This window comes from Triturus cristatus, chromosome 1_1, assembly GCF_964204655.1.
Source record: "Triturus cristatus chromosome 1_1, aTriCri1.1, whole genome shotgun sequence".
NCBI lineage: Eukaryota > Metazoa > Chordata > Amphibia > Caudata > Salamandridae > Triturus > Triturus cristatus.
In genome coordinates, this window is record NC_140579.1 from 211,181,155 (window position 1) to 211,208,516 (window position 27,362).

The 27,362-nt window shown below is 43.8% G+C and overlaps 1 protein-coding gene across 7 annotated transcripts in view; it reads right to left on the reverse strand.

Annotated features, from left to right (window-relative positions):
• CDK18 (cyclin dependent kinase 18) overlaps window positions 1–27,362 on the reverse strand; it is a 1,155,230-nt gene that overhangs the window by 860,739 nt on the left and 267,129 nt on the right. For all 7 annotated transcript variants that reach the window (XM_085624142.1, XM_085624143.1, XM_085624144.1 and 4 more), the window contains one exon: window positions 16,223–16,279. In XM_085624142.1, coding sequence (XP_085480268.1) covers window positions 16,223–16,279 — 57 coding nt within the window. The remainder of the gene's footprint in view (window positions 1–16,222; window positions 16,280–27,362) is intronic.

The window sequence follows — 27,362 nt, forward strand, 5'->3', positions numbered from 1 at the left end:
GAGGGTGGGTCCCGACTCCTGGAGAAGCCAGTGCGAGCCTGAGGGGGTTGGGTTTACAATATTAGGGACACTCAGACTGCAACTGTCAGAGTTGAGACCCAAGTGCGCATGTCGGGTTGGACAGCTGCCTCTCTCCTGCCAGCCCAGCATGCACGCAAGAGACAACTCTGAGTCTCTCCTCCTGCACATACTGGAGCCGGGGGTGACTCCTAGCCGCAGCCCCGAGGCACAGAAATAAGCGTCGAGGTGGTCTGCCCAGCAAATCCAAGCGCTGCTGTAAGAGTAGGAGCAGCATCTGAATTGGCTTAGAAATGCGTACAGTACAGGGTGGGATGATGCGGTCTCCTTTCCAGGTTCCTGCAGCACGATATGAATAAAAAGAGCTGCTTCAGTGCTGCATGACCATCCTGCTACCTTCCACAGAGAGAAGTAGTTAAACTTTGGAAATGAAACAAACAACGGGTGATTTGCTGAGGTGTAAGCCGTGTTGATCCATTCACTTATTGTGCCATCGTTTCCGCAGGAGTGCGGGGTTGGAGAGTGCGGTGGACCTGCGGGCACCCGTGATCACAGACCGGGTCTCCCATGGGATCGACCGCTCTTCCAAAGTCAATGCCTCCAAAGTCTTTTGACTATTGAATTCCTGAAGAATATTCTACCAGTAACATGACATAATTAAATGCGTCACCCAGCACGCAATGGATCCGCTAAAACAAGGATGAGATTGTTATGCGAGTTCAGAATTTAATTCGAGAGATTAAAAAGAAACAAGAAGTTGGAGAGATGAAACTAGCGTGCGGTGACAGATCTCAGAGAATGAAGTGCCAGATTAAAGTGCGGAATGGAAAATAGGCAATTCATTGTAAGGCTGCCCTTTTTAACGTCTTTTCTTCACTCTTCCCAAATGTCTAAACTTCTGTACAGTTTGTCCTTGCACATTAAATCTGAATCTGCACTAAAATGCACTTCTGAGGCAAACCAATGAATGAAGCTTCACACATTATTTGTTCTAAAAGCTTTTATGTAAATGTATGGCCATGCACAGGCTTAAATAACACGAAAAGATATTAAACATGGGCGCATCTATTAAAGTAATGCTCTGCTCAGGAACGGCCCTCAATGGCAAAACAGGGATCTGTGTTCAGAGGCCAGAAAACATCCCATGTGTCTGTTTTAGTGGCTCTGTCCTTAAATGAAGCACTAATTCCTCTTATATAATATTTCTAAATTAATGCAAATGGGACCAGTCAGGAGTAGCACCGAAAAGAGTGAATTAGTCAAGCTGGCATGCAAGGTCCAGAAACAAACCGTGCTCTGGAAGGCCCTGGCATGCAGAGCCCATTCGCCTCTTTATCCAAATGAATAATTAATGATAATTTTCATGCTGCAGTTATTATCTGTAATAACAATGTATCTGTAAGTAGAGTGAATTCAATCTGCTCCACTCCAGCAACAGCAGATCATAATAACCGAAAGAAATGCAGATAGAATTATTTGCGTGAATGTTGGAGGGGGGGGGGAGGGGGGAGGCTGCACGCATGGATTACAAATAGGGCTCCCGGTTTTCCGTTTTTACGGATTTTTACATATAAATACAGACGGAAAACTATATTTCCTTTGCCTGTATTTATATTGAGAAACGGCAAAATACTAGCAGATTTTGCCGTGCTCCAGTGCAGAGTTTCCTTGCCACACCCCTGTTCCCGGAAATTCCTTTCAATCCCTTCCAATCAGGGTCTTTTAGTGCCCTCATGTGGACCTATGGACTCCTGCCCCCCGTATGAACAGGCAGCACCAGGGGATCGTATGCTCATGTTGTTCAGAAAGTGAAAAAACACAAGACAGTGTACATCACGCGTGATGCCAGACAGAGAATGTGCACAATGCTGCGATGCGGGTCTTTAACAGAATCATCCCTGAGCGTGCTGTGGCCAAGAGGCTGTGAAGGAAGGTTTGAGGGCAGGGATGAGGTGCTCGTTGCCAGGTATATGGGGGTCGCTAGCTTGATGCAGGGCAGGATGGAGACAGAACAGAAACCGCATCTGAGGTGACAGCATCGCGGAAATGCGCTCAGTGCTGGATTACATTTTGGAACTTAATTTTTAATAGTTAATGTAGGAAATTCACGCAGGATCTCAACAACTTAAATAACAATTGCACACAATTAAAATAAGGTTGAAAACAGTCAAGCTAGCAATCTGCTTTGGTTTGGAGCTTGTTTAATTAAAGTTCAGAAAATCGATTCTTGACTGACCCAATAAAAGGTGGTATTCTGTTTTTCAAAGTAAAAGGCACATGAGAGGGAATGTAAACAGCTAAATACAATGCTGAGCCGCAGTGGCATGAGTGTCTGGGTGGTTATGGATTCAAAGAGCAACTTGCATGTAGAGGTGGGGCAGTCGATTCCTTTTCAACAGAGGTTTACTTGGTTTATTCACCAAAGGTTTACTTGGTACACTCACGTGTGAAATTATGGCTTAGGGTATGCTAAAGGGCTGCTTTGTTAACACTCATTGACAAGTGAATGCTTTTTTAAAGACCTGTGAAGTACTCGGGTGCGGCTGGCAGCTCAAAAACTGTCTGTCTGTGTGTGCCTGGAAAGCTGTCTCAGCCCAGGCTGACACACACGACAGGGAAGGGGGGGGGGGGGTCTGAAGCCCTATGAGCCCAATGGGTGTTGCGCGCCTGCTGGGAGAGATAGCTCCACTGTGCAAACCGGGAACCTGCACAATCCATGCTATGAGGTCTGATCACTTGGAAACTAGTCAGCGCAATGTGAGTGCTTGGCATGGATGTTTTGACTGGTTTGTAAATCAATGCAGGGGATACAGCTACCTACAGATCTGTTCATTCATCCTCACAGTTCGACCAAATAGAACACTAATCCCCTCCAGCAGAGTCAATTTAAATAAATGTGGAAAAATACTATCTGTAGCGTCGTCTTTTGCTTGTGGCAAAGATAAATGTGGATAAATACAGAAAAAATGCCCAAAAAATAAATATGGATAAATACAGACGGAAATGGCAAAAAAATAAATACCATAAAACCGGGAGCCCTAATTACAAAGAATGACAGCAGAAAAGTCTGAAGTAAATGGAAAATAGCAGCTTTCGATATATGTGGATACTTTTTTCTGCCACTTCTGTGGCATTAATTTTCAATTTTTGTATCACTTGCTCTCCTAAAATCCATCTCGCGCAGCTGTAGCATCCCACCTTTGTAATCAGGGCCGGCTCTAGGCCGGTGCGATCGGTACCACCGCACCGGGCGCTGACTTGGGGTGGGGGCGCCATGTGTATTGTTTTAAAAGCACCTGATTCCACATTCCTTGTCCCAGCAATTTTTAAGCATCAATAAACACGTCAGGTTAAATCCGGTGATTAATGGCCTTCCTCTAGAGAGACCGGAGCTTTGTCTCGTAGTGGAAGTTTTGACTCATCATAGCGCAGCACAGAAGGTTAACATGCCTGCTGCAAAGAACTTGTCCAATTCAGATCACAGAAGTTCATAAACTATTAATAGGTCAATGGGTTATCGCTTTTGTCAGAGAGATCCTTTTGTTACTTGCAGTTTAACTGTTAAAATCCTATTATAGAGCAGTGAGCTATTAACAGGCGTCAAAGAGCTGCATGCAAACTGCAAGGAATATATTACAGATACATGTTTTATTGCCCAGTCTTTCCTTAGCCTAATAAAAAAGGGTTAATTTGGTTAGAAATCCATTCTTATTAAAGAAAACCCCTAACAATGCTGTTACATTTTAAATTCTGAAGGGCATATGTACAAGCCCCTATGGCCACGGGAACGTCACTTTGACATTCCCGTGGCGATGGGGGTCTTGCCTTATTTACAAGGCAGTGTTAAGCCACTTAATATGGTTAACGCTACCTTGTAAATATGGGTCCCTTTCACGCAATTCTTAGCATGAAAGGGGTTGGCAGTGGGTGTTGGCGAAACGAGGAGAAATGCATTACTGCTCCTCGTTTTTAGGTCTCGCCGAGTCAGCGCGCATGCGCTGTTCGGAGAGATTTTAGTTGGTGAGTTTTCAAAGTGCTGCTGGCGACAAGCTTGCGTTCACGCGCGAACCGCCAGCCTTCAGCGCCATCTGTCTTTCCTCTTGCTTGCTCCCTGCCTCCGCCCCGCCCCTCCCCCGCCTTCGCACTTATAAGCGTTCGGGATTCGGTGACCATAGAATAAAGCAGAAATTGAGCTCCAGCAGCCATGTTTTAAGATGGATGGTTTTTGCAGAAGTAAGCAGGCGCGCCTTCTAAGAATTACATAAACGTGGGTTTACTTTCTCTTGGTGAAATACTGTAATTGTTTTGCACAAACTATTACTTTGAATAGTCGAGGACAGTACTTACAACTCTTCTGCGCAAACTAGCGAGAAAAAGTGGTCATCTGTTTGGCAATAACATTTTGATTAGTATTCACTTGAATGTGTGATCTTTTCATTGTCAAACCTCTATTTTGTAAAGCACTGGGATCCATCTTGTGTGTTAAAACGTCATACACGCAATGCTACATAATTTACTTTATCCTTGCTGCATAATTCACTCAGTCCTGCCGCATAATTTCGTCCTGTATTGCTGCATCATTTTAGTGGTCCTGCTCATGTTGATTTTAGAGTCTAAATGTTGCCTTTGAGTTTAAATGCGTTTGATTGCAAAAGAGTGATATACGATTGGTGGTGAATAGACTTGTTCGTCTGAGCTTAGGATTGCAGGTCTGACTAATGGAAGTGGATGTGTAATGTATGTTACTTAAGGTTGTTTCATCCCTTTTACTTTAGATTTTCATATCTCGCCCTCGCCAAAGTTTATTAGGAGCTGTATCCTGCTTGAAACAAGTGACTAAAATAAATGTCTACTTCTCTGACAAACATTTTGGTGTATGCCAATTTTAAATAAATCCCAGTTAGGCATTTGTAAATGACACATTCTCGTAAGTAATAACCCCCATCCCCAGCCCCTTGTAGGGGAGTGCACAAGCCAGCGTAAGTCCATGTCATGCACCCCCTCAGTTCTCTTTGTATGTTGAAAACCTCGAGTTCAGTGACCGGCAGTGACCGCGGCTAATTGCAATGCTAACCCTAAGCCTCTGCAAGCGTCATTTTCCTTCTGCAGATCTTTCAAAAGTAAGGCTCGAGAGGGAAGGGAACTCTTCCAGATGAACGGAAAGTCAAAGCAGAGCGCGAAACCTCCACAAAGGAATATGGATGCTTTCAAGAATGCAGCACCAGTGATTAAAAGCATTTTCCCCTTTGATTCTTGTCACAGACTTGTATGTTTGAAACGTACTTGTTGAAGACTTGTGTTTGTAACACTTTCTAACTCACATTTGCTTTTCTCTTCTATGCCTAGTCCATCAGTGGCTGTAGACCACCAAGACCCCCTCTAGTTTCTTGCTCAGCCTCCCATTAATGTGTACATCTCACATACTCTTGCGTTTTCCCCATCAGGATTAGGACAGAAGTAGAAAGAATTAGCCAATCAAAGCATTTCGAGTTACTTTTAAAATGTTGCCTCAGGATATTCAGTTTTATCCTTAGCTTACTTGTGTCATCATCCCAACTATCCAATCTGCTCTAGGCCTACTGCAAAACAAGCATTTGCAACGCAATAGGTCTCACATTTATGGAACTCATAAATGTGATACCTAATGCATTGGAAATGCTGGTTTGTAAAAGCGCCCATGTGGTGCTTTAACTTTAATGTCAGCCATACCCTTTTCCTTAGACAAGCCATGCCTAAAGAAAGGGGGCAAAGCCGCCATTATAATGAAAGCGCTGTATGGGGCGTTTTTACAACAAAAAAAATGTGCGCCTCAAGTTGACAAACAAATGCTCCTTTTTGTAAAAACACCTCAATGCCCGGTTTCACTTTAATGGCGACCGCACACCTTTCCTTAGATGCGGCTTGTCTAAGGAACGGGGCGCGGCTGCCATTGAAGTAAAAGTGCGACATAGGACAGTTTAAAAAAATAAAAAGTGAATAAATACTGAACAAACAAGCATTGGCATAGCCAATAGCTCCACGCCTTTGGGACCTTATAAGTGTTTAGCCATGCAACAGTTGTTGATGCACCAAGGATATTGTGCTGCATAACTAAATACTTATAAGGTCCCAAAAGCGAGACCTATTGGCTATGCCAATGCTTGTTTCTTTTTCCATGTGTGCTGCCTTGTGCAGCATACCTGGAAAAAGCCTTGGATTGTTTATGTACAGGAAGGTCCTCCTTCCTGTACATAAACAATCTTTTTTTTTTTTTTTTAAAGCCATTTGTGACTTCCATGTGTGCTGCATTAAGCAGCACACATAGAAGTGACCAAATGGCATTTAAAGATTCTTTATGTACAGGAAGGGGGACCTTTCTGTACGTAAACAATCTTTCCCTTGCATGCAGGCATCCTTGCACTATGGTGCAAGGGTGCCTGCATTGGCGCTACACTGCTAAGTGTAGTGCCAATGCAGGGGGAAACTCAAGGCTGCAACATATCGTTCTAAATCTGGTGCAGCCTTGCGTTTCTGAAGTGGCGGAGTGAGGCTTTAACAAGAGTTGCACTATCCCATCCAGGGTGGTGTCCCTCTATGCGCACAGCGTTGTGGGGTAACAAAGTTACCAATTTTCGTTCTGGTTAAACCAAAGTTAATTTATTCATGATTAGAAATTAGAAATTCATTGTTCCGTGTAACAAATTATCGCATGTTGTGTCAACACAGGTGCTGGTGGATATCCTCTATGCATTTCGGGTAAAACCCTTCATCAGGAGGAATCCTGTAAACAAAAACAGGAGATAATGTTGCATGTCCCCTCATAGGATTTAACTTTCACTTACAAATTAAAGCGTTAACAAAGTTAAATAAGTGAAAACATGTACCATCCAAGATATCAAGCTTCAAAAAGTGCACGAAAGCATATCAAGAAACGCTGTTAAGGAGAACTACAAAGGCGTATTAGAAATTGCACCCGAGCTATCCGGTGTCTTTTTTGAAAATTTCCGGCGTGTGAATCGTGCTGTGAAATAGATACGGTGATAGCGGCGTGTTAAATAGATACGTGAATGTTATATGAAATATGCGTGCTGAGATCAAGTGAGCTAGTCCAACACGTGTACAAAGTAAAGCATGCAGTGTTAGCAACATAAGCCATAAGATAGAACCACGCACCAAAGTCGATTGAGATCGTGACAGTTACCTCAGTTCACCCGTTCGAATGAGCATATCCAAACTGCTCTGATCCGAAAAACCGTTAGTAAACGTGTAGCCATGTTAAGTATGCGGATAGTGAACAAAGAAAGAAGACTCTAATAGTGGCGGCCATCTTAGAATAGGAAACATATAAATTGTCAGAACATGACAAAAAGCAATAAACAATGACTCGACAAGAAAACCGAGTTAGTACAATGTAACCAAGGCAAAATACATAAAAGTTGAAATAATAAGTTGTGGTCACCAATGTAAAATAAAAGCTAAAAAACGGTGTTGGAAAAAATTAAATAAATAAAGTTATAAAGAATCAAATCAAAAAGAAACATGGATGGAAAATACATGTAAGCAGAAAGGTGGGTAAAGAAACAGTGGAGAAAAAACAATGACATTTTAAACATGTATATGAGCTTTTGGGCATTCTTGTAGGCAACAATTCAAAGTCAAATAAAGCAACTCAGTTCGAGACGATCATTCAGTCCAAGGGGTACCATGGAGTTCATTTTGTAAATCCAAAAGGTCTCTTTGAATCAGAAATTTTCTGTTGTCACAACCCTCCCTTAGCGGAACTGTTTCACACACTAGGAAACGTAATTGACTAACGTTGTGTTTGTGTTCATTGAAGTGTACTGCTACTGTCGAATTGAGATTGTTGTTGCGGATGTTGCTGGTGTTCGTTTAATCGGGTTTTCATTTTCCTTTCGGTTTTGCCAATATAAGGCAAGCCACATGGGCACTTCAACATGTAAACAATATTTGGCTGAATACAAGGGTACTATACCTTGCCACAATTGTGGGAATTGTAATAACATCATTACAGGCACGAACATACAACATCCAACTAAAGGTCACAACATAAAACTTTTCGTTTCTGCAACTTGTGATTCCAAAAATATTGTTTACATGTTGAAGTGCCCATGTGGCTTGCCTTATATTGGCAAAACCGAAAGGAAAATGAAAACCCGATTAAACGAACACAAAAGCAACATCCGCAACAACAATCTCAATTCGACAGTAGCAGTACACTTCAATGAACACAAACAACGTCAGTCAATTACGTTTCCTAGTGTGTGAAACAGTTCCGCTAAGGGAAGGTTGTGACAACAGAAAATTTCTGATTCAAAGAGAGACCTTTTGGATTTACAAAATGAACTCCATGGTACCCCTTGGACTGAATGATCGTCTCGAACTGAGTTGCTTTATTTGACTTTGAATTGTTGCCTACAAGAATGCCCAAAAGCTCATATACATGTTTAAAATGTCATTGTTTTTTCTCCACTGTTTCTTTACCCACCTTTCTGCTTACATGTATTTTCCATCCATGTTTCTTTTTGATTTGATTCTTTATAACTTTATTTAATTTTTTCCAACACCGTTTTTTAGCTTTTATTTTACATTGGTGACCACAACTTATTATTTCAACTTTTATGTATTTTGCCTTGGTTACATTGTACTAACTCGGTTTTCTTGTCGAGTCATTGTTTATTGCTTTTTGTCATGTTCTGACAATTGATATGTTTCCGATTCTAAGATGGCCGGCACTATTAGAGTCTTCTTTCTTTGTTCACTATCCGCATACTTAACATGGCTACACGTTTACTAACGGTTTTTCGGATCAGAGCAGTTTGGATATGCTCATTCGAGCGGGTGAACTGAGGTAACTGTCACGATCTCAATCGACTTTGGTGCGTGGTTCTATCTTATGGCTTATGTTGCTAACACTGCATGCTTTACTTTGTACACGTGTTGGACTATCTCACTTGATCTCGGCACGCATATTTCATATAACATTCACGTATCTATTTAACACGCCGCTATCACCGTATCTATTTCACAGCACGATTCACACGCCGGAAATTTTCAAAAAAGACACCGGATAGCTTGGGTGCAATTTCTAATACGCCTTTGTAGTTCTCCTTAACAGCGTTTCTTGATATGCTTTCGTGCACTTTTTGAAGCTTGATATCTTGGATGGTACATGTTTTCACTTATTTAACTTTGTTAACGCTTTAATTTGTAAGTGAAAGTTAAATCCTATGAGGGGACATGCAACATTATCTCCTGTTTTTGTTTACAGGATTCCTCCTGATGAAGGGTTTCACCCGAAATGCATAGAGGATATCCACCAGCACCTGTGTTGACACAACATGCGATAATTTGTTACACGGAACAATGAATTTCTAATTTCTAATCATGAATAAATGAACTTTGGTTTAACCAGAACGAAAATTGGTAACTTTGTTACCCCACAACGCTGTGCGCATAGAGGGACACCACCCTGGATGGGATAGTGCAACTCTTGTTATTTCTTCGACCTTGGTTTAGGGGTCGCTCCTCTAGCAGCACGCCACTACTTGTTAAAATTCAACATACTCCGATTAAACGGGAGTGCGCGATATTTCAACACTTGTCTTTCTGGAGTGAGGCTTTAAGCCATGACGGCTAACGCCTCTCTGCCACTTCCTTGAACATATGCCCCTGAATTTGTGCTTTTACAGACCAAGGACTCTTAAACAATATTGCCTATCCATATGGATGACATGTGACTCCTACACCTTGCAGGCCTCTGTCTTATGTAACATTTCCTATACACTGATTTACAAACTGTAATTGTCTCTGTGCAATGTAGGTGTGATGTAAAGTGCTCTGATGCCTTAAACTAGTATGAGCGGTGCTATAAAGCTAAATTAATCTAAGAGACAGTGGTAATGGAGACTTGGGGGGCCACGGTCAAATGGTGGTAGTGTGGGGATCCGTAGCGAGGTGGTCATTGGGGGGGGGGTTTGGAGCAGGCGCCAGCAAACATTGTCGCACAGGGCACCACCAGTGGTAAAGCCGGCCCGGTTTGTTATCAGTCCATCAAAGCAGCCTTCCACTCTCAGTAAGTGGTAAAAGAGGATTATTGCAAATGTTTTGGTTAGATACATATTTCCAGTAACTTGCTTGTTTTATTTTCTTGAAATGATAGCAATCATTTCCAGTGGCTGATAATGGCACCAAGACCGTGTGTCTTGAGAGGGTTTATCACCCAGCCTATGGGGATTGTAGGGTGGCGTTGTAAAGGAAATCCACCGATTGTGAGGAAGATGAACGGCTGCCTTTTCCTTTATGGAGCCTTCTAAATGGTCTCAAGACAGAATTCTCTTTCAGCTGGCATTTAACAGGAATCATAATGCTCGCTGCATTAACCCCCATATCAAGGGTGGGCTGGCTGGTCCGAGCATAAGCATCGGTTGTTTCCTGGGATGCTGGAAGGGTTGGGGGCTGGTTTTGTAGCAGTGCAGCAGTCTTAAAAATGACCTTGTATCCAACAGTTTTCAGGCAACAATGACAGCATCAAGATAATTCTGGTGACCTGCTGGAGAGAGATCCGAGTTTTGTCTATCGGCAGTGTTGATTCATCTAAGACAGCACAGAGGGTTAATATGCCTGCTGCAAAGAACGCATACCATGCAGATCACAGAACAGTATTTAATTTGCAATGTTCAGTGGGTACTGCTTTTGTCACAGAGATCTTGTTATTGTGCAGTTTATAAATTGCAGTCATAATCTAGCACAGAGAGATCTGACCTGCCATCAAAGAGCTACATGCAAACTGTCTGGACAAACAAACCAGACTAACTCACTGACCGCCTCCTCCACATGTTACTCTTATAGGAAATACATGCTGAAAATACGTCAGTGCAAGATCCTCTATCTGTAGTATCTGAGGTCAAAGTCAACTCTCTCTGACCCCAGGAACTACTCACTAACTTTGTAACCAAGGTACTGGAAATAAGTGGCTTTACAGGAGGAACTTTTGTGGCATGGTTGACTAAATTCTGTGGCATGATAACGGCTCAATATGCAGAATGTTTTGTGAGTAAAGGCAGCTTGTGTGGCATGTTGTATGTCATTTTTACATGTTTGGGTGTTGATGCAAACCAGATCCCAATGCAACTCTTGGTAGATTTTGTCAGCTTTCGCTTCACACTGCACTATCTACGTCATTATCATATGGAATCTCTTTATTGATGTCATAACTACAGTTTTACAATTGCTTCATTGACCTTCTTGCTTTCTCAACTTTGCTTAAAAATGCATCATTTGCCCATTCTTTTTTTAAAATTGTATTGAGGGGAGAACTCCCTCAACTCAGTTTTGTGATGATCGATCTCGCTCGCTCCCCACAGGACACTGAACTTTTACGCTCACCACTTTCAACTGACATAATCCGCCACTGCGGTACACACCACCTCGCAAATAGGTGCAGGGAAAGTTGCGATTGGCATGATGTCCTACCAATGGGGCAAAGAGATAACTACCTTTTCTGTGTTCGTTTTTCTAATGCTGAGGAAATAATGGATGCGAAGATGCATTTTGTGCTAAGCAATAACATAGCCAAATACCAAATGCTTTGCAGTGCATACACCTCAGCGCCCTTACATACGGTGCAGTAATTACTGCAGACAGGGCTGGACTGGGAACCAAAACCGGCCCTGGCAAAGTGCTCGGCCCCCCTACCCACCCCACCCCCCCCACGAGTTGGGAGTGCCACCGAGCTCTTTGCCAGGGCCGGTTTTCGTCTGATTTTGTTACAGGGCCGATTTACGGCCCCCAGGGGCCCAAAACTGGCCCCCACCCGTGCGGCGCAACGGGGGATTGCCCGGTGCCCGCTACGGCCAGTCCGGCCCTGACTGCAGAGTATGTAAGGTCATCGAGGAGTATGCACTGCTATGCAGTGGTTTCTAAAGCACCAGATTAAACCTTCATCTGCAGTGTTTTCTAAACATAGCGGGACTGCTACCTCTTGCAGCCCGGTTTGGAAACCAACCATTGCAGATAAATTCTGCCGCTCTGCCGGCAGAATTAATCAGTAATCCTGCATTACAAGAATAATTCAGAATTACCAAATATCGCCGATTTCACCTTCAGAATTAAAAATTCCATCCAGGCCTAATATTTTGTCACAGTGTGGCAGATTGTATAAAACAAATGTACAAATTAAAAAAATATTAACCTTTCCAAACAAGTTTAAATTGCATTTAAAGAAGCTGAGACTGGTGGCTTTGTGGACTAACGTGGCATAGTCATTCATCCTTCTGAGGTAGATAAAATGAGTTCCATTGAGTTGGGTAACAATAGACATCTGTTATTCAGTACCAAGATACTCTTCTGGGTGAACATGTGCTTTACAAATACTTTTTTAATGTTATATAGCTCTTACTGCCCCATGGTGAGGCGTTGAAGACCTTTACAGCAAGTAGCACACAACCTAGTAGCCCAAAATTAGAAGTCAATCCATTAGTTATTGGGGTTAGTTTTGTGTGCTTATTCCATTCATTCACTCAAGCTTCTTTGTGGTACATTATTGACATAGATGTGATCATTAGTGGGGGCTGTGAGAAGCAAATGCTTGCTGGAATTAATAGATATTGTTATGGTTTCCAAAAAGAGTTTAAGAGGGAGAGGCATGACATTTGGAGTAGTTTATATACAGAATGGGAATGCAGAAGGTAGAAGGGAAGCAGAGGCGCATGCAAAAAAGTAAGCAACGGAAATAAGTAAACGTTTCTTTGAATGTCAATTTTTCATCTAGGATTTTAAAGAATATAGCAGGTAGAGATTGTTTGCATACAATCTGTGGATGTAAACCCGATGAAAGAAACAGTTTTAAATTCTTCTCGTAAGTAATGTAACTTTTACAATCTTTCTAGAGGCACAGAGGTCCCACTGGTACTTACTTTCTGCGCTGAAAAAAATATAGCCCAGAGCTTGATGGGGCCCCTTTACAAGCAGTAGACATTAAGCACATCTCATTACCAGAAATTTCAATTTGAGACCACCACCATCGTCCCACTGTTTGCAATGCAAGCTATACTTTCAAACCCAGAAAGACCCCTATGTGAGCATACTACAGCAGTATATTTATTAACTTAAAGTATTACGTTTATGCAAATCATTTGCATCATAACAAATAACATAATATAAAACATATGTTCCGAAGGTGTCCTATGTCTGTGCCCGTCCCAGTTTTTCATTCTTAAAATCTGGGCATCCTATTTACTCTGTCCACCTTCACTGGTGGAGGGCTGGGTAAGTTCCGCGTTCTGACTCCAGAGGGGGGGGTGTGTATATATATATATATATATATATATATATTCACTGAAAAAACCATAGGTTTCACACACGTTATAGTTAGTGGAAATTTTACTGATAAAAAACCAATGAAATTGCCCCGTTATAGTTAGCGCAGGCAACTATAACTCACGCGACCGCAATCCTCTGCTGATGCTAATACTGTATTTAGACACTTATTTGCCCATGTCTTCTTCCATACATTTTTAGCTATACATATATTACAAATATTTTTTTTTCATAAAGACACATATGTCATCAGCAGAGGATTGCGGTCGCGTGAGTTATAGTTGCCTGCGCTAACTATAACGGGGCAATTTCATTGGTTTTTTATCAGTAAAATTTCCACTAACTATAACATGTGTGAAACCTATGGTTTTTTCAGTGAATTTGCAAGGTTTTTTAAATGCTAATTCCTAACTATAACGTGTGTGAAACCTATGGTTTTTTCAGTGAATTAGTACGGTTTTTTAAATGCTAAGTTTTTTTCCCTTATAATAAGCCCTGTACATTTGGTGGCCTACGGCCACCAAAAGCACAGGGGGTGGGGTAAGTGTGGATAGTGTTTTTTTCCATTGTAATAAGCCCAGCACATTTGGTGGCCTTCGGCCACCAAAAGCACAGGGGGTGGGGTAAGTGTGGATAGTGTTTTTTTTATTTTTATTTTTTTACCGTACGCTTACCGTAAGCGTACGGTAAGCGTACCCCGCGAAATTGCCGAAAAAAAAATAAAACCGTTTTTGCACTTGGGGGATGTTTGGGGACTCCCTCAACATGACTATGTGGGAGGGAGTTGTCAAAACAGCCCCTTTACATGTTTTTGGGCTTCCGATTTTAAAAATCTCTCAGTGCGAGAGACAAAATGGCGGCCGCCGCTTCCTGGTTTCGGCCGATTCGAATGTTTACTAAGATCTAAGAGCCAATCAGAATCGCGCTCGCGCACGCCACCGTACGCTTACCGTAAGCGTACGGTAAGCGTACCGTAAGCTGGCTCAGATATATATATTGATTTAAAGGCTATTTTCTCAGAATCTACTGAACAGATTTACACCAAACCTACAAAAGGCACTTCCTTGACCTAGGGACTACCTCTCTGCCAAATTTTGAGTAATTCTGTTCAGCCATTCGGGCTGTAGCTCGTTCTAAAGGTCCTATGGAAAAATGCATGGGAAAAACGCGTTTTGGGACCCCCCTTTTATCTCAGCCCCCGCTTGACGAATCCCCCCGAGACTTTCAGGGTAGGAGCGGAGCGTAGCGCCCCACCTATTTTGAGAAATTCGCGAGGATTCGTCGACCGGCGCCAAAGTTATTCAAAATAGAATGTTGAGGTTTTCCTATGGAAACGTGGTCCTAACTATAACTACCTACTGGCTATCGCCAGTAGGAGATTTTATATATATATATATATATATATATATATATATATATATATATATATATATATATATATATATATATATATATATATATATATATATATATATATATATATATATATATATATATATATATATATATATATATATATATATATGCATATATATGCATATATATGCATATATATGCATATATATGCATATATATATATATATATATATATATATATATATATATATATATATATATGCTCTTTAAAAAAAAAATATTTCGACGTTACTTCATTACTTTACCGCCCGTTCTGGGAAGATCTCCAGGGTCTGGCTGCTGGTGGGCCTGTCCTTGCCCTATGGCCTCTACAGCCCCGATTCACACCTCATTAAATCCTGCTGTGCGCTGGGGGGGGTTTGGGGGCAGCGCGGTGGCGCTGTGCTCGTGACGGAACCACTCCGTCACGAGCCACGGTTGAGCTGTGCTCATGACTGAGTGGTTCCGTCACGTCTCCGCCCACTGCGCTAATCGCCCGCACAGGCGGGGAATTAGCGCCGCATGGGCGGAGCGGCCGCCAACGGCCACAGCATGACGGAACCACTCCGTCATGAGCACAGCGCAACCGTGGCTCATGGAGTGGTTCCATCAGGAGCGGGGAAGGGGTTAACGTGCAGGTTCACCCGACCCTCCCTTAAAAACCGGGACATAACCCAGGCACAACCCAAAAACCGGGACATTTGTACAATTTGGAGAGAAGTGTCGGGACACTTCTCCAAAAATGGGGACCGTCTGGGAAAATCCAGGACGTCTGGTCACCCTAAGCGTAAAGTGACTCGCACACCTGCGTGTCCTGTATAAACAGTGCAAGTTGCGTCGTCACGTCAGGACGTACGCTGCGGATATGGGGGCAGATTTACAAGCCCCTTGCGCCACTTTTGCGTCACTTTTGCCATGTTAAAAGTGACGCAAAAGTGGTGCAAGGGTCTTGTAAATCTGCCCCATGATCTTGGCCAGCGGCACAGATGAAATTAAAACACAAAATTAAAAAATAGAATAGAGGAGCCTACTAGTAACATCGTTTTTCTCCTTGGATGGGGGCAAAACCCATGGACTAACTCTGAATAAATGTTTTCAGCCATTATAGAAATAAAGAAAATACTACTGAAAAATGCTGCTACATGGGCGGCATGCAAATAGATCCTTAATGTATGTTAACAACCTAATGTATGTTAAACTTTATAGTTAACGCAATTTTTGCTTATCTAATCTTTGATGTGTCTTGCGAGTAATTAAACATATCCCGCTGGGTGTGTAAAGCTCCATAGGAAGCACTGTTTATACTATAGATTATACTCCGGTTCTGCGCAATTCTATCTTACCAAAGAACACTTCTTCACGTGGGCAGACATGGAAAACGTCCTCTGTAGAGCAGTGACGGAAAAATTGTGACTGACCAATTAGAACTACGAAAGACTAGATTTTAACTGCGCCTGTTGGCAAGGGCATTGTGGAAGTCCATTTTGCTTACCTCCCCCAGCTTGTTTAACTTCACATAGGTCTCTAACTTGCCAAATCCAATGTCCGACTGCAGCAGGAAGAGAAAGAAAGGTACATGAGATCCAGAAGCCCTTTGAAATGTAATCTCAAAACATTCATATGAGTTTGCAGCTGTTAAATTACTTTTTTTAAATCTACTAAACCCATTTTACAATTGGATTTTGGTTAACCCTTTAACCAACAAACATTAAAACTATAAAACACAACATGCCTCGTTAAATGATGCAATATTGATTCAATTGAAAACTTTTCTAATCTAAAATAAACTGTTACATTAAAACTTTATATGATTTCGAGCCACAAAACCCCGACCAAATGTTTTTAGCATGAATCCACCTCTTTAAAAAAGTAAACCGTTCTCTATTATACAAAATGTTCTGCTAACTAAATTTGAAGTAAGTTTGAATTATTAAATTGTGTCCATAGGAATAATACTATTAGACAACGACCAGAATTATGTGGGTGAAAACAATAAATGTGTGTGCATTTTAAGAGATGATCTACTCCAAGTCTTCTTGGCACCCTAAGAAAAGCTGTGATGGTGCTAGTCAAACATTTTGTGCACTTTGGGCATGAGAGTACAGTTAACTCACTGCATTGTATTTGATGTGGTACAAACGAACGTTGACAAGTTGGAGATGGGAACCAGAAAGCACACTGGAGGTGGAAACACCCAAGGTGAATGTTTATTTTACCAACAGAATGATCCATATCCTTAGGTAAGTTGGTACCTAGCTTTTAAGTGGATAAACTGGAAAGCAAAGGATGTTCAAGGGTACAGGTGTTACTAAATTACTGAGGTGCCTCCAACCAGTCGATCGGGAGCTACTAGTAGCTTACAGACCCCTTCAGAGTAGCTCACAGCCTTGAGTTAATTTCTAACTAAGCACATTGTGAGAAGTTGGCCTGGTATATGATGTTCACTGGTTAAAGTGACCACCTTGTACCATGCCAAGCAACCCTTATGGTGTGGTTGTAAGTCAACCTTTTCGGACTAGCTGCCCTAGTGGTAGCGTAGGCTAAGCAGTCTTTGAGGCTAAACTCGTGAAACGTGTTAAGCCAGCTGTTTTACCAAATGTAACCCCCTTTTATACCAATGAAAGGACACCACACAGATATATATTCAAAATATATATGTATTTATTTCTCAAAGTAACCCCTAGACTCTTTATGAGCACAGTAGCACAAATCGTTACAAAAGACAATGTTATAATACACAGAAGTTGCACTTTATATGGATAGGCCCTGGTGGCCGCTCAAACCATATACTAAAATAGTGGTAAAAGTACCACGGACAGAAAAGGGAAAAGGCCTAGGGCCTCTAGAATCGCTGGGCCTACAAGGAGCTAACTTCAGTTAGTGACCAGGAGGTCCACGGGTGGCGTGTGCAGAGCAAATCGTCACACGCGAGCTCCCATAGGTTTTCAATGGGTGCGTAAAAGTTACAAAGTTACTGCAAAGAGGACCTTCCGGATGGACTATGAACTTAAGATTCGAAACAGACACTAGAGATGATACTCTACACTTGGGTACCGGAGTGCCAGCTTTGCCTCACCCACAGGAAGCGGGTGCATAGGTCTCGAAGTGCGTCGGGTTTCTTCAATCTGTTCAATGGAGCCTGTGGACAAAGATGCTGCAGGCGATCGGTCCGGAAGAGATGCGGTGGATCCAAGGGTGGATCGGAGTTGTACAAGACCTGTAAGCAGAGGGGACAGTGTTCACAGTCACTAGCCAGTGACCAGCGTGGCACCAGGTGGGTACCAGGCGATGTCTGGTGCAAACAGGAAGGAAGGTGTAGCTTCTCTGCAGCCACGTGGTCCCTGAAGGTAGACGACGTCCAGGAGTCGGTTCACGAGCTGTCCCACGCAGGCTCTCGCTGTCGGCGGTGTCGGCGACTTGATCGAAGCAACCAAGCCTTGGCAAAAGCAATTGTTGTGGAAAACGAAATAAGCTGATGGTTCTGACCAGCAAGGTCAGAGGGACTGCTCCTTTGGAGGGGAGCAAGGGCCAGTCTGGAGCAACCAGACCAGCGGTGTAGTTCTTGAAGTTCGTCGCCAAGATGGCCACTAGCCAACGGGCCAGCAACCGGTTAGGCGCGTCGAGTGGCAAAATGCAGAAGGACCCCACGCAGATCGTGGAGATGCTGGAGGGCTCACCTTTGGTGCAGATGCTGCTCGAGGGTTGGGCTTCTCAGATCCCAAAGCACAACTTGGAGGGAGCCTCGGTTGTTGCGCTTGCAGCTTGTCGTGGTCTTTTCAAGATGGCTGGCTCCACGTGTCTCGGTGCCTCCACGGGTCTCCTCTTTTCAGGGACTGTGGATCGGGCGGTGAGAGGTCTGGAGGTCCAGGTCTTGTCAGTCTCTGGGCTCGGGCTCCGGCGGGAGGCGGTGGCAAAGCAGACGTTGATTCGCTGGATGGTGCTTGCGTTAGCAAGGTGGTCACTCCCTGACCACAGGGGAGATTGGCTTCAGTCCTCTGTGCGGCAGAGCGTCGAAGTTCCCGTCTTCTTCTTAGTTTCAAGTTGATTCCAGGATGTCTGAAGTCTTGGGACACAGCTCCTACCTTTAAGCGGATTCTAGGGGCCGGACTACCTGCTAGGTCCCTCCCTAAGGGTGGGACCAGGAAGGGGGTGGTTACACCCCCAATCCTTTGTCCAGCTCGCCCCAGGCCCGGGACTGGTGTGCCCCAGGACCGGATTGAACTGGCATATGCACCGAGGCTCCTTGTGAGCCTCAGGCATGTCTGGTTTCTATCAAGCCCTACCTGACCAATACACAAAATCCTGTCTGGGGTGGTGCACGCACCTCCCCTGGCAGGAAACCCTTTGTCCACACCTCCCAAGCTGGAAGGACTCCCAGCAGCAGGAGGGCAGACTTGTGTCGGTGGTGGCAGCATCCATTTTGTGGAGCTGAGGCTATGTCTGATTTTACCTAGGTTTCAGGTACTGTACATGTCGTGTCCCTCTAGAAGGGTGGAATGCTAACCCCGTCGCCAGAATTGGCGAGGGGTTAGTATTCCAATTCGTATGACACCTTACTCGACATGTTTTGATAAAGCCAAACCAAAGATAGCATTTAACCGCGAGGTTCATAATGCACTTAAGAGTATATGGTATGACGATATCTGGAAACAGTAGAAGGAAGTTGTTCCGACCACTGCAGACAGGCTCAGCTCATGCCAGAGCACCATCTCACATGGAACAAGCACTCTGCCTTCAGGATTGTTAAGGCCTGCCATAGGAGTGACTTATAGGTTAACATGTGTCCCATTTAAGGTTAGGTATAGGTATACTACACCTAAGTAAGAGGTGGTTACACCAACTTACCCCAGCTGAGTGATCAGCCAGTTGTGTCAAATTTGTTAGGCCAAGCCTGGGGTGGCATAATACATGCTTCAGCCCCTGGCAGGCCTTAGATACACCAATGCCCTGGGTACCTAGTGTACACTGGTACAGGGGCTCACAGGGTGATCCACTTCCAATTGGTTATGCACCTAGGGTGCATAGTGTAGATTTAGTAGAGAGAACAGCAGGCTGGGGGTCTGATTGGCAGGCCCACAGCCTCAATATGTCAAAAACCAGTGAAGCAAAAAGCAAAGTTAAGGTAAGGCTGTGGTTATTTTACAGTATTATCAGGCTACAGATTGCAGGGTCCTATAATGAGCAGTGCTAGATCAGATTTATGACCCAGGCTGGGAAACAGAGGTGACAATCTGAAGCACTGAGGTATTCAACTCTTAAATAAAAGTGATTGTGAACTCAAGTTCTGAGCGTGAGAAAAAAATATGTTTCTGAATGCTTTTAAAGGGGAGGATATGAAAAGTTACCTTAATAATTAAATTAACTCTTCATTTTAATTTTCTTCCATTTGAAAGTGTTGCATTCACAAATAGCAGGCCTCGTGCTTCTAATGACCAGTAGACACTGCGTCATATGTAGGACTGAAAAATACAGTCATTTTTATATGGGAGAAATTTAAAGTGCAGAAAATTTTCCATATTTGGAACATTTTTTCAGAACATGTTTCTGCACATTAAATTTCTCCCATTTAAAAAATAGTTATGTGACTGAATTATATATGTAACAGTGCCACATATGACAAAAAGTTTGTCCTGTGCCGAAGGTACATATGACACAGGCTGTCAGTCACTCGTACACAAATATCCCATTCATACACACATGTTCCTACATCCTCAAAGACCACATTCTCACGGACGCACATGGCAGCCCTGTCATAGTGCCCCTGGTTAAAGTATTTATTTTCAAACCATAGTATCTGGCACCATTGGACATTAGCCTTAAAGTCAATGAAGCAGGGCCTGGGGTGTCTGGTAATGCACACAGCATTCCAGGTCTACTACTGTAAATATTACGTGGTACTCATTTACCCAGTGTGTAACACTGCAATTTTCAAAGCCTGAGGTGGAAATTAATTTTGTTTTCTTCCTAGGTAAACATTTACTGTCTGGAGAAACATCAACTCCCAGTTTGGAGGTGATCCTTTTCAAGTTGCAGGCTTTTTCTGGAGTAAAACTGCAACCATTTGTGAAAGGTTGTGGGTGTTCTCAAACGTAGAAGGCAATCCATGCCATGTTCTGCCCATATCCCACTCTCTGCTTGGGATTTACTTATGTGCTATTCTGTCAACTCGTAAAAAGAATAATTGGACAGAATGCAGAACAATGTCAAACATGATATATGTTAGTGTTTTATAACACGCACAGCTACTCCTGGGAGTTTCCGGCGCGAGCCTCAAGGTCAGGAAAGCAAGGATAAGGATTAGAACAAGAAAGTTTTGAGCTGCTTCTTGAACTGACCCGGTTCTTGAGTAGCACGCAGAGAAAGGCAGCAAATTCCAAGCCGTGGCTGCCCTAAAGGCCAGAGATCTGCCCCCCCATCCGTTGAAGACGCGCACGAGGAATTAACACAAGCAGCTGAGACAACGATCTCAGATGCCTGGTAGGCAGGTAAAAAGCAAAGCGCTTTCTAAGATAAGGGGGACCTCCATCATACAAAGCGCGATGCGTTAAGACCAAGGCCTTAAACTCCACACGTTTCCTAACCGGGAGCCAGTGCAGCATGTGCAAATAATGCCAAATGCTCTTCCTATTAGGAATATTCAACACCAGCCGAGCTGAAGCATTCTGAACCACCTGGAGTTGTTTGAACATATAATCAGGAAGGTCCAGATACAGCCCATTAGTGTAGTCTACCCGAGAGAGGGTCAGTGCCCGAACCACTGTTTCCTTCGCTGATCTCGGTAATAATGGCAGGAACTTCGAGAGACCTTAGAATCCCAAAGCAACTCCCCGTCAGTTTTTTAATCTGGGTTGAGAAGGACAGCTGCTCGTCAAACCAGACCCCCAAATTTTTGACTGGGAGGCCCGTACAAGATGGCAAGGGATAATCAGATGGCCAAAGAATCCCTAAAGCGAGAAGGAAATTAACCGTAAAGGAGAATTTCAGTCTTGTCCTTGTTGCATTTCAATTGAGCGGCAGAAAGCCATTGGAAAACGGCTGTCAGACACTCCTGCACGCTTGATGTGGAGAATTCCGATTTGCCCCAGGTAAACAGGAGCTGAGTGTCATTGGCGTAAGCAACGATCTTGGCACCTCGTTCCTCTGCCAACTGGACCAAAGGAGCAACATATATATTAAAAAGCAGGGGGCTTAACGAAGACCCCTTCGGAACTCCTGTGGTACCAGATTAAAGAGGAGACGAGAAAGGCGGAAGCGAGACCTGTTGCGAACGCCATGCAAGAAAGGATTCCAGCCACTTCCAGGCTTGTCCCGTAATACCAATATCCGTTAGCCGAGCCAAAAGCAGTGCATGAGGAACAGTGTCGAACGCAGCCGACCAATCCAACATTATAAGGGCTGCACATCCGCCCGAGTCCACACATTCTCGAATAGCTTCCGAGACCTCGACTAAGGCGGACTCAGTACTGTAGGCGGCTCGAAATCCTGATTGTGCTGGATGAAGTAAACTAAAGCCCTCAACAAAATCGGTAAGCTGTTTGTTGACTGCTTTTTCGCAAATTTTCGCCAAACAGGGGAGTAAAGAGATAGGGCGATAGTTCGCCGGATCCCCCGAGTCGAGGGATGGCTTTTTTAGCAGCGGAATGATTTTAGCCACTCCGACGGGACGACTGCCTCTTTGAGGGAAAGATTAATAAGTATGTTGACCTCATAATTAACCGTATCGGCAATAGAGGCCAAAAGCCTGGCCGAACACGGATCCGATGGAGACCCAGATTTTATAGATTTCAGTATTTTAAGGGACTCCGAGAGGTCAACAGAGGCAAAGGCTGGCAGCGAAGAAGCAGCAGCAGTAGGACCCACAGCCGGAGGAAGGCTCTGGCCAGCAAACGTCGCCTGTATAGCCCGAATCTGGACGATGAAAAAGTTACAGCTTTTCACACCAGGCAGCTGAAACTGGGAGTTTAGTAACCATGGCTTCGGGGGCCAAGAAACTCTGGATAATAGAAAATCTCCTTGGAATTAATGCTGGCGAACACGATCCGATCGGCATAATAAAGACTTTTAGCCTTTCCAATGGCCAGGTAGTAAACCTTCTGGGCTTCTCTCAGTGCCTTCTCGGCCACTGAGCAGAAGTCTGCGCGCCAGCGACGTTCAAGCTTTTTGCAATGCTGTTTAAGCATTTTCAAAATCGGCAGAAAACCAAGGTTGAGGGGGAATTGCTGTAGCGCCGACGACATATCGGAGGGGAAAGACTCTCCACTGCCCGCCCAATCCACTTCGAAAAACAGGCTAAGGCCCCTTTCAAATCGGCAGGGAGAATGACCCTTGAGTTTTCTAAAAAAAACCCTAAAAGCTACCGGATCAATTTTGGCCGTCGGGGGGGGGGGGGCTAGGACTAACCTGCTGGTCGGCGACCCCATCGCTCACTGACAACGTGAAACAGGATAGAAAATGATCTGACCAGGAGACTTGGAGGGGGTTCTCAATGGAAATAGGAAAGTTAGAGATGATAGGGTCTAAGATATGGCCGCCACAGTGGGTAGGAAGCCTGACCCATTGAGTAAGCTGGGCCAAATTCAAGGAGTCTAAAAAAATCTCGAGTATTGCCCAAATCCCACTGATCCAAATGAATATTAAGATCTCCCAAAAAAAGATATTGCGAGAAGCGCAGAGCACGAGGAACAATAAGATCTTCAAGGCCACTTAGAAAAGGACCAGCAAAGCCGGGCTGCCTGTAAACTAACGTCCCACCCAGCGTGGAGTGGGCCGAAAAAGCAATTGTGAAGTATAGGAATTCGCCCTGCCCCAATACAATATTGTGCCCCTGAGTCACCTCCCAAACATCCCTATAGACGATGGCAACCCCACCCCCCCTGCCACAAAGGCGGTCCGCCCGGGAAATCTTAAAACCCACGGGATCGCCATCTGGACGATCGGATTGGAAGAATCATTCATCCAGGTCTCTGTGATAAACAGGAGCTCGAGATGTTGATCCAGGATAAGATCGAATATGTCCTGGTAGTGTTTCACCAGCGACCAACTGTTTAGCAGCCCGTCTCTGATGGTAGGGCGGACTTTGATTCTAGTCGGGCCCCCATTACAAAACTCCCACCCTCCCTGAGCAAAGCTCAGGTGGAATTGGCACTCCGGACAGATTGACGGCGGGAGGCAACCCACGTCCCAACTGGGGTTTGCTATACATATGCTAGGTCTAAGTAGCATCAAATCCCCACAGCTGTATGCCAGCGGAGCCACCAAAAGCCGAAGGCCGCAGACAGCATGGCTGGCACTGGCCGCTTTCGGGACGCGTACGGGCGCAGACGGGCTTGCCTTCGGCGCGGCCGCTGCGCGCGTCCGCTGCGTGTCCGTCTGGCGCGCATCTAGTAGTCCTGTGTGTCCGAGAGCTAGACCGCCCCTACACAAAAGATGGCGGCTCACGGCAGCACCACGGGAAACCAGGAAGTCAATAAACCCCATAACCCACGTAAGCTCCAATACAGTAAAACTACAATCTAAAAAACCTAAAAGGTCATGGAATGATTCTCATTAGTTTTAAAGTGTAAGTATTAGGACCAATAAAATATGTGCAAAATATGCAAAAAACGCCTGACCAGTGCGTAGCAGCGAAAACTGAGCCTCTAAGCCCCAGTACAGAGATCTTGGCCTAAATCCATAATTATTTTGCTCACCATGCCAATGCAGTTTGGACCCAGCCATATGCAAATCAGTCTTGACCCTGAGCCCAATGGGAAAAGTCCAGCCGAAATTCGAACTGAAAACCTTGAGAAAGTGGTCTCGATCTTAAAAACACAGGGTAACGAACATGAAGGCATTGTTAAGGACTTGATGAATAAAGTCGAAGAGCAAGAAAATAGACTCCGACGAAACAACCTCCGCTTTTTGGGGATCCCAGAGGGATCAGAAGGAAATGATCCTAGGGCCTTCATGGTCACACTCCTTAAAGATGCATTTCCAGATTTACAATCGTGGGACTGGGACAAAGAGGTACAACGTGCTCACTGGTACCCATTGACACCGTCTAAACGCCCTGTATCGATAACACAATATCCACGTGCCATGCTATTATATTTTGGTAACGTTCTTCGCCAACTTTATGATCTTGCAAGACCTACCAGCAAGAGAACATTTAATGGCACCACATTCTTTACAAGGCCAGATTTTGCCCACGCTACGGTTGAGCGTAGATGGACTGAAACAACTTTGTGCACTTACAAAGCTAGGGGCAACAGTATACCTTCAAAATCCTGCTCGGCTGAAGGCTATGTATAGGGGGGTCACGCGAAGCTTTACGTCTGAAATACAGGAACAGGCGTACTTACAAGAGATTACTGACACTGAAAGAGCAAAAAGTAAAGCTAAAGTTTAAAGGATCTGAAACTAATGGCTAAGAGGATGTAAAGAAAACCTTTTTTTTGGGCTTATAAGGCAGGCTTATTAAAATTTAACTAGGTGTGGTGGTTGGGGTGGCGGGGGTACAGGGTCCGATTGCTCAGATGTCTACACCCTGGCTCTTATGGAACCAGGTTGCCTCAAGGATTGGTGGGGGGAGGAAGGTAGAGGGTGGGTGCAGAGGAGGGAAGATAGGGTGGGGGCAGGGGTTGGCAAATTCTGCGCTAATTTCTCTTTTTCGTCTGTTTTTGTTTGTTTTTCTGCTGTGTTCTTCTCAGTTTTATGGTTCTAACCTGAGAAGCCTAACACAACCATATAATGAGAAAATTAAGAATAGCAATTAATATTTGTGGCCTTAATGACTTTAAGAAACAGCAAAATACTGCGGTAGTGCTTCCCCCTACTAAAAGCGGACATCATATGTATGCAGGAAACGCATATTGAAAGGGCTCAGATTCATCTATTAGACCAATTGGGATATAAAGTAGTAGGGGCTACAACAAAATACACGGACACGTGGGGTAGTGATTCTCTCAGCTAATCATATGATACAATTTCCACGTACACTGGCTGATTGAAATGGGATGTGGGTCATCACAGAATGTTGCAGAAGGAATGGAGATATATTTACTTCATTCACTTTAGCTACAATTTATGGAAGTATCATGGATGACCCGGTAATTTTTGACCAATTGAATAATGAGTTAGCTACTTGGCCTTTACCACTGCTTATATGTGGAGATTTCAATATAAACCTACCTGCTAGCAAGATTAATACTAATAAAACATGGATTTATAAAGGTAGGAAACCAAAGGTACTGAGAGCATTGAAGACATTATGTCACGAACAAGCACTCACGGATGTTTGGCATACACAGTACCCGGGTTATACACACTTTTCTTGCCCACATAGTAAACATGTGAGGTTAGACTATATTTGCATCGCACTGTATTCTACACCTTTGCTCAATAGAAAAAAATCCCTCGTATAGTAGCAGACCATAATCCTTTAGTAGTCTAATTTAAAGGGAAAGGGCCTGGAAGTAGAAGAATGTCTAACTGGAGTTTTGAACGCTCCTTGCTCATGAACAACGATTACTGCACGCATATGAAATTGTGGATCCCTCAATTCCTTAGAGGAAATCTGGAAAGCACAGGGATAGAAATTGTCTGGGATGCACTCAAAGCTGCAATACGAGGAGAAACATTTAGGTTCTCATTATCCAAGAATAAAGAGAAACGCCAATTATTAAATGATAAACAAAGATGTCTGGCAAGGGCAGAAGAAGAATTGATAACAGTAATTCAAAGTGGGGGGGACCCTTCAGACTCGCTTGCAAAAATAATGGCAGCGAAATCATCCCTTATGGAGATAATAGCACAAAAAGCAGCAGAAACTTTAACCGCATGGAGACAGGAAGCATACGAGTGCAGCGAACAGGTTACCCATCACTTAGCTATCAAGGCAAGACAGAAAGCTACACGGAACTCAATTACAGCTATAAATGAATGGATTGAAACTTTAGTATGTTTCAATAGTCTTCCTTGTGGCAAAGCCACTGGCCTAGATAAAATCCCAATGGAATTTTACAAGAAATTTGACTGAATTAAAGGGAGGTATGCAACAGTTAATCGAGCATGTATATAATGGGGGGGGGGGGGGGGGGGGGGGGGCAGACGCCTCCCAAATCATGGACACAGGCAAAAACAATAGTTTAAGAAGAACAAATCAGCTCTCGAACCTGCTGCTTATCGCCAGATTACCTTAATAAATGCTGACAGTAAGATCTACTCAAAAATCTTAGCTGTTAGTTTGTCTGGGGTGATTCACAAAATTGTTTCACCAAAACAACATGGCTTTATCCCAGGCTGGTACAACAGAGCACATTAGAAGGGCTATATCACTCTTTGATGCCGCTAACTTTACAAAGGATACTACTGCGCTAATTTTGCTGGATGCTGAAAAGGCCTTTGACAGGGTCTCTTGGCCTTTTTTTTGGGAGACCCTGGCAAAGGCCGAGATCGGTCCAAAATTTATACACGCATTCAAGATGCTTTACTTCCAACCTACAGCAAAACTTTACATAAATGGGGAGCTGACAGACTCATTTAAGATTAAGAGGTACACGGCAAGGATGCCCAAGCTCGCCGCTTCGGTTTGCCTTATATATAAACCCTTTTTTACAACATCTGGAGGCTAATCCTAGGATTAGCCGTATAAT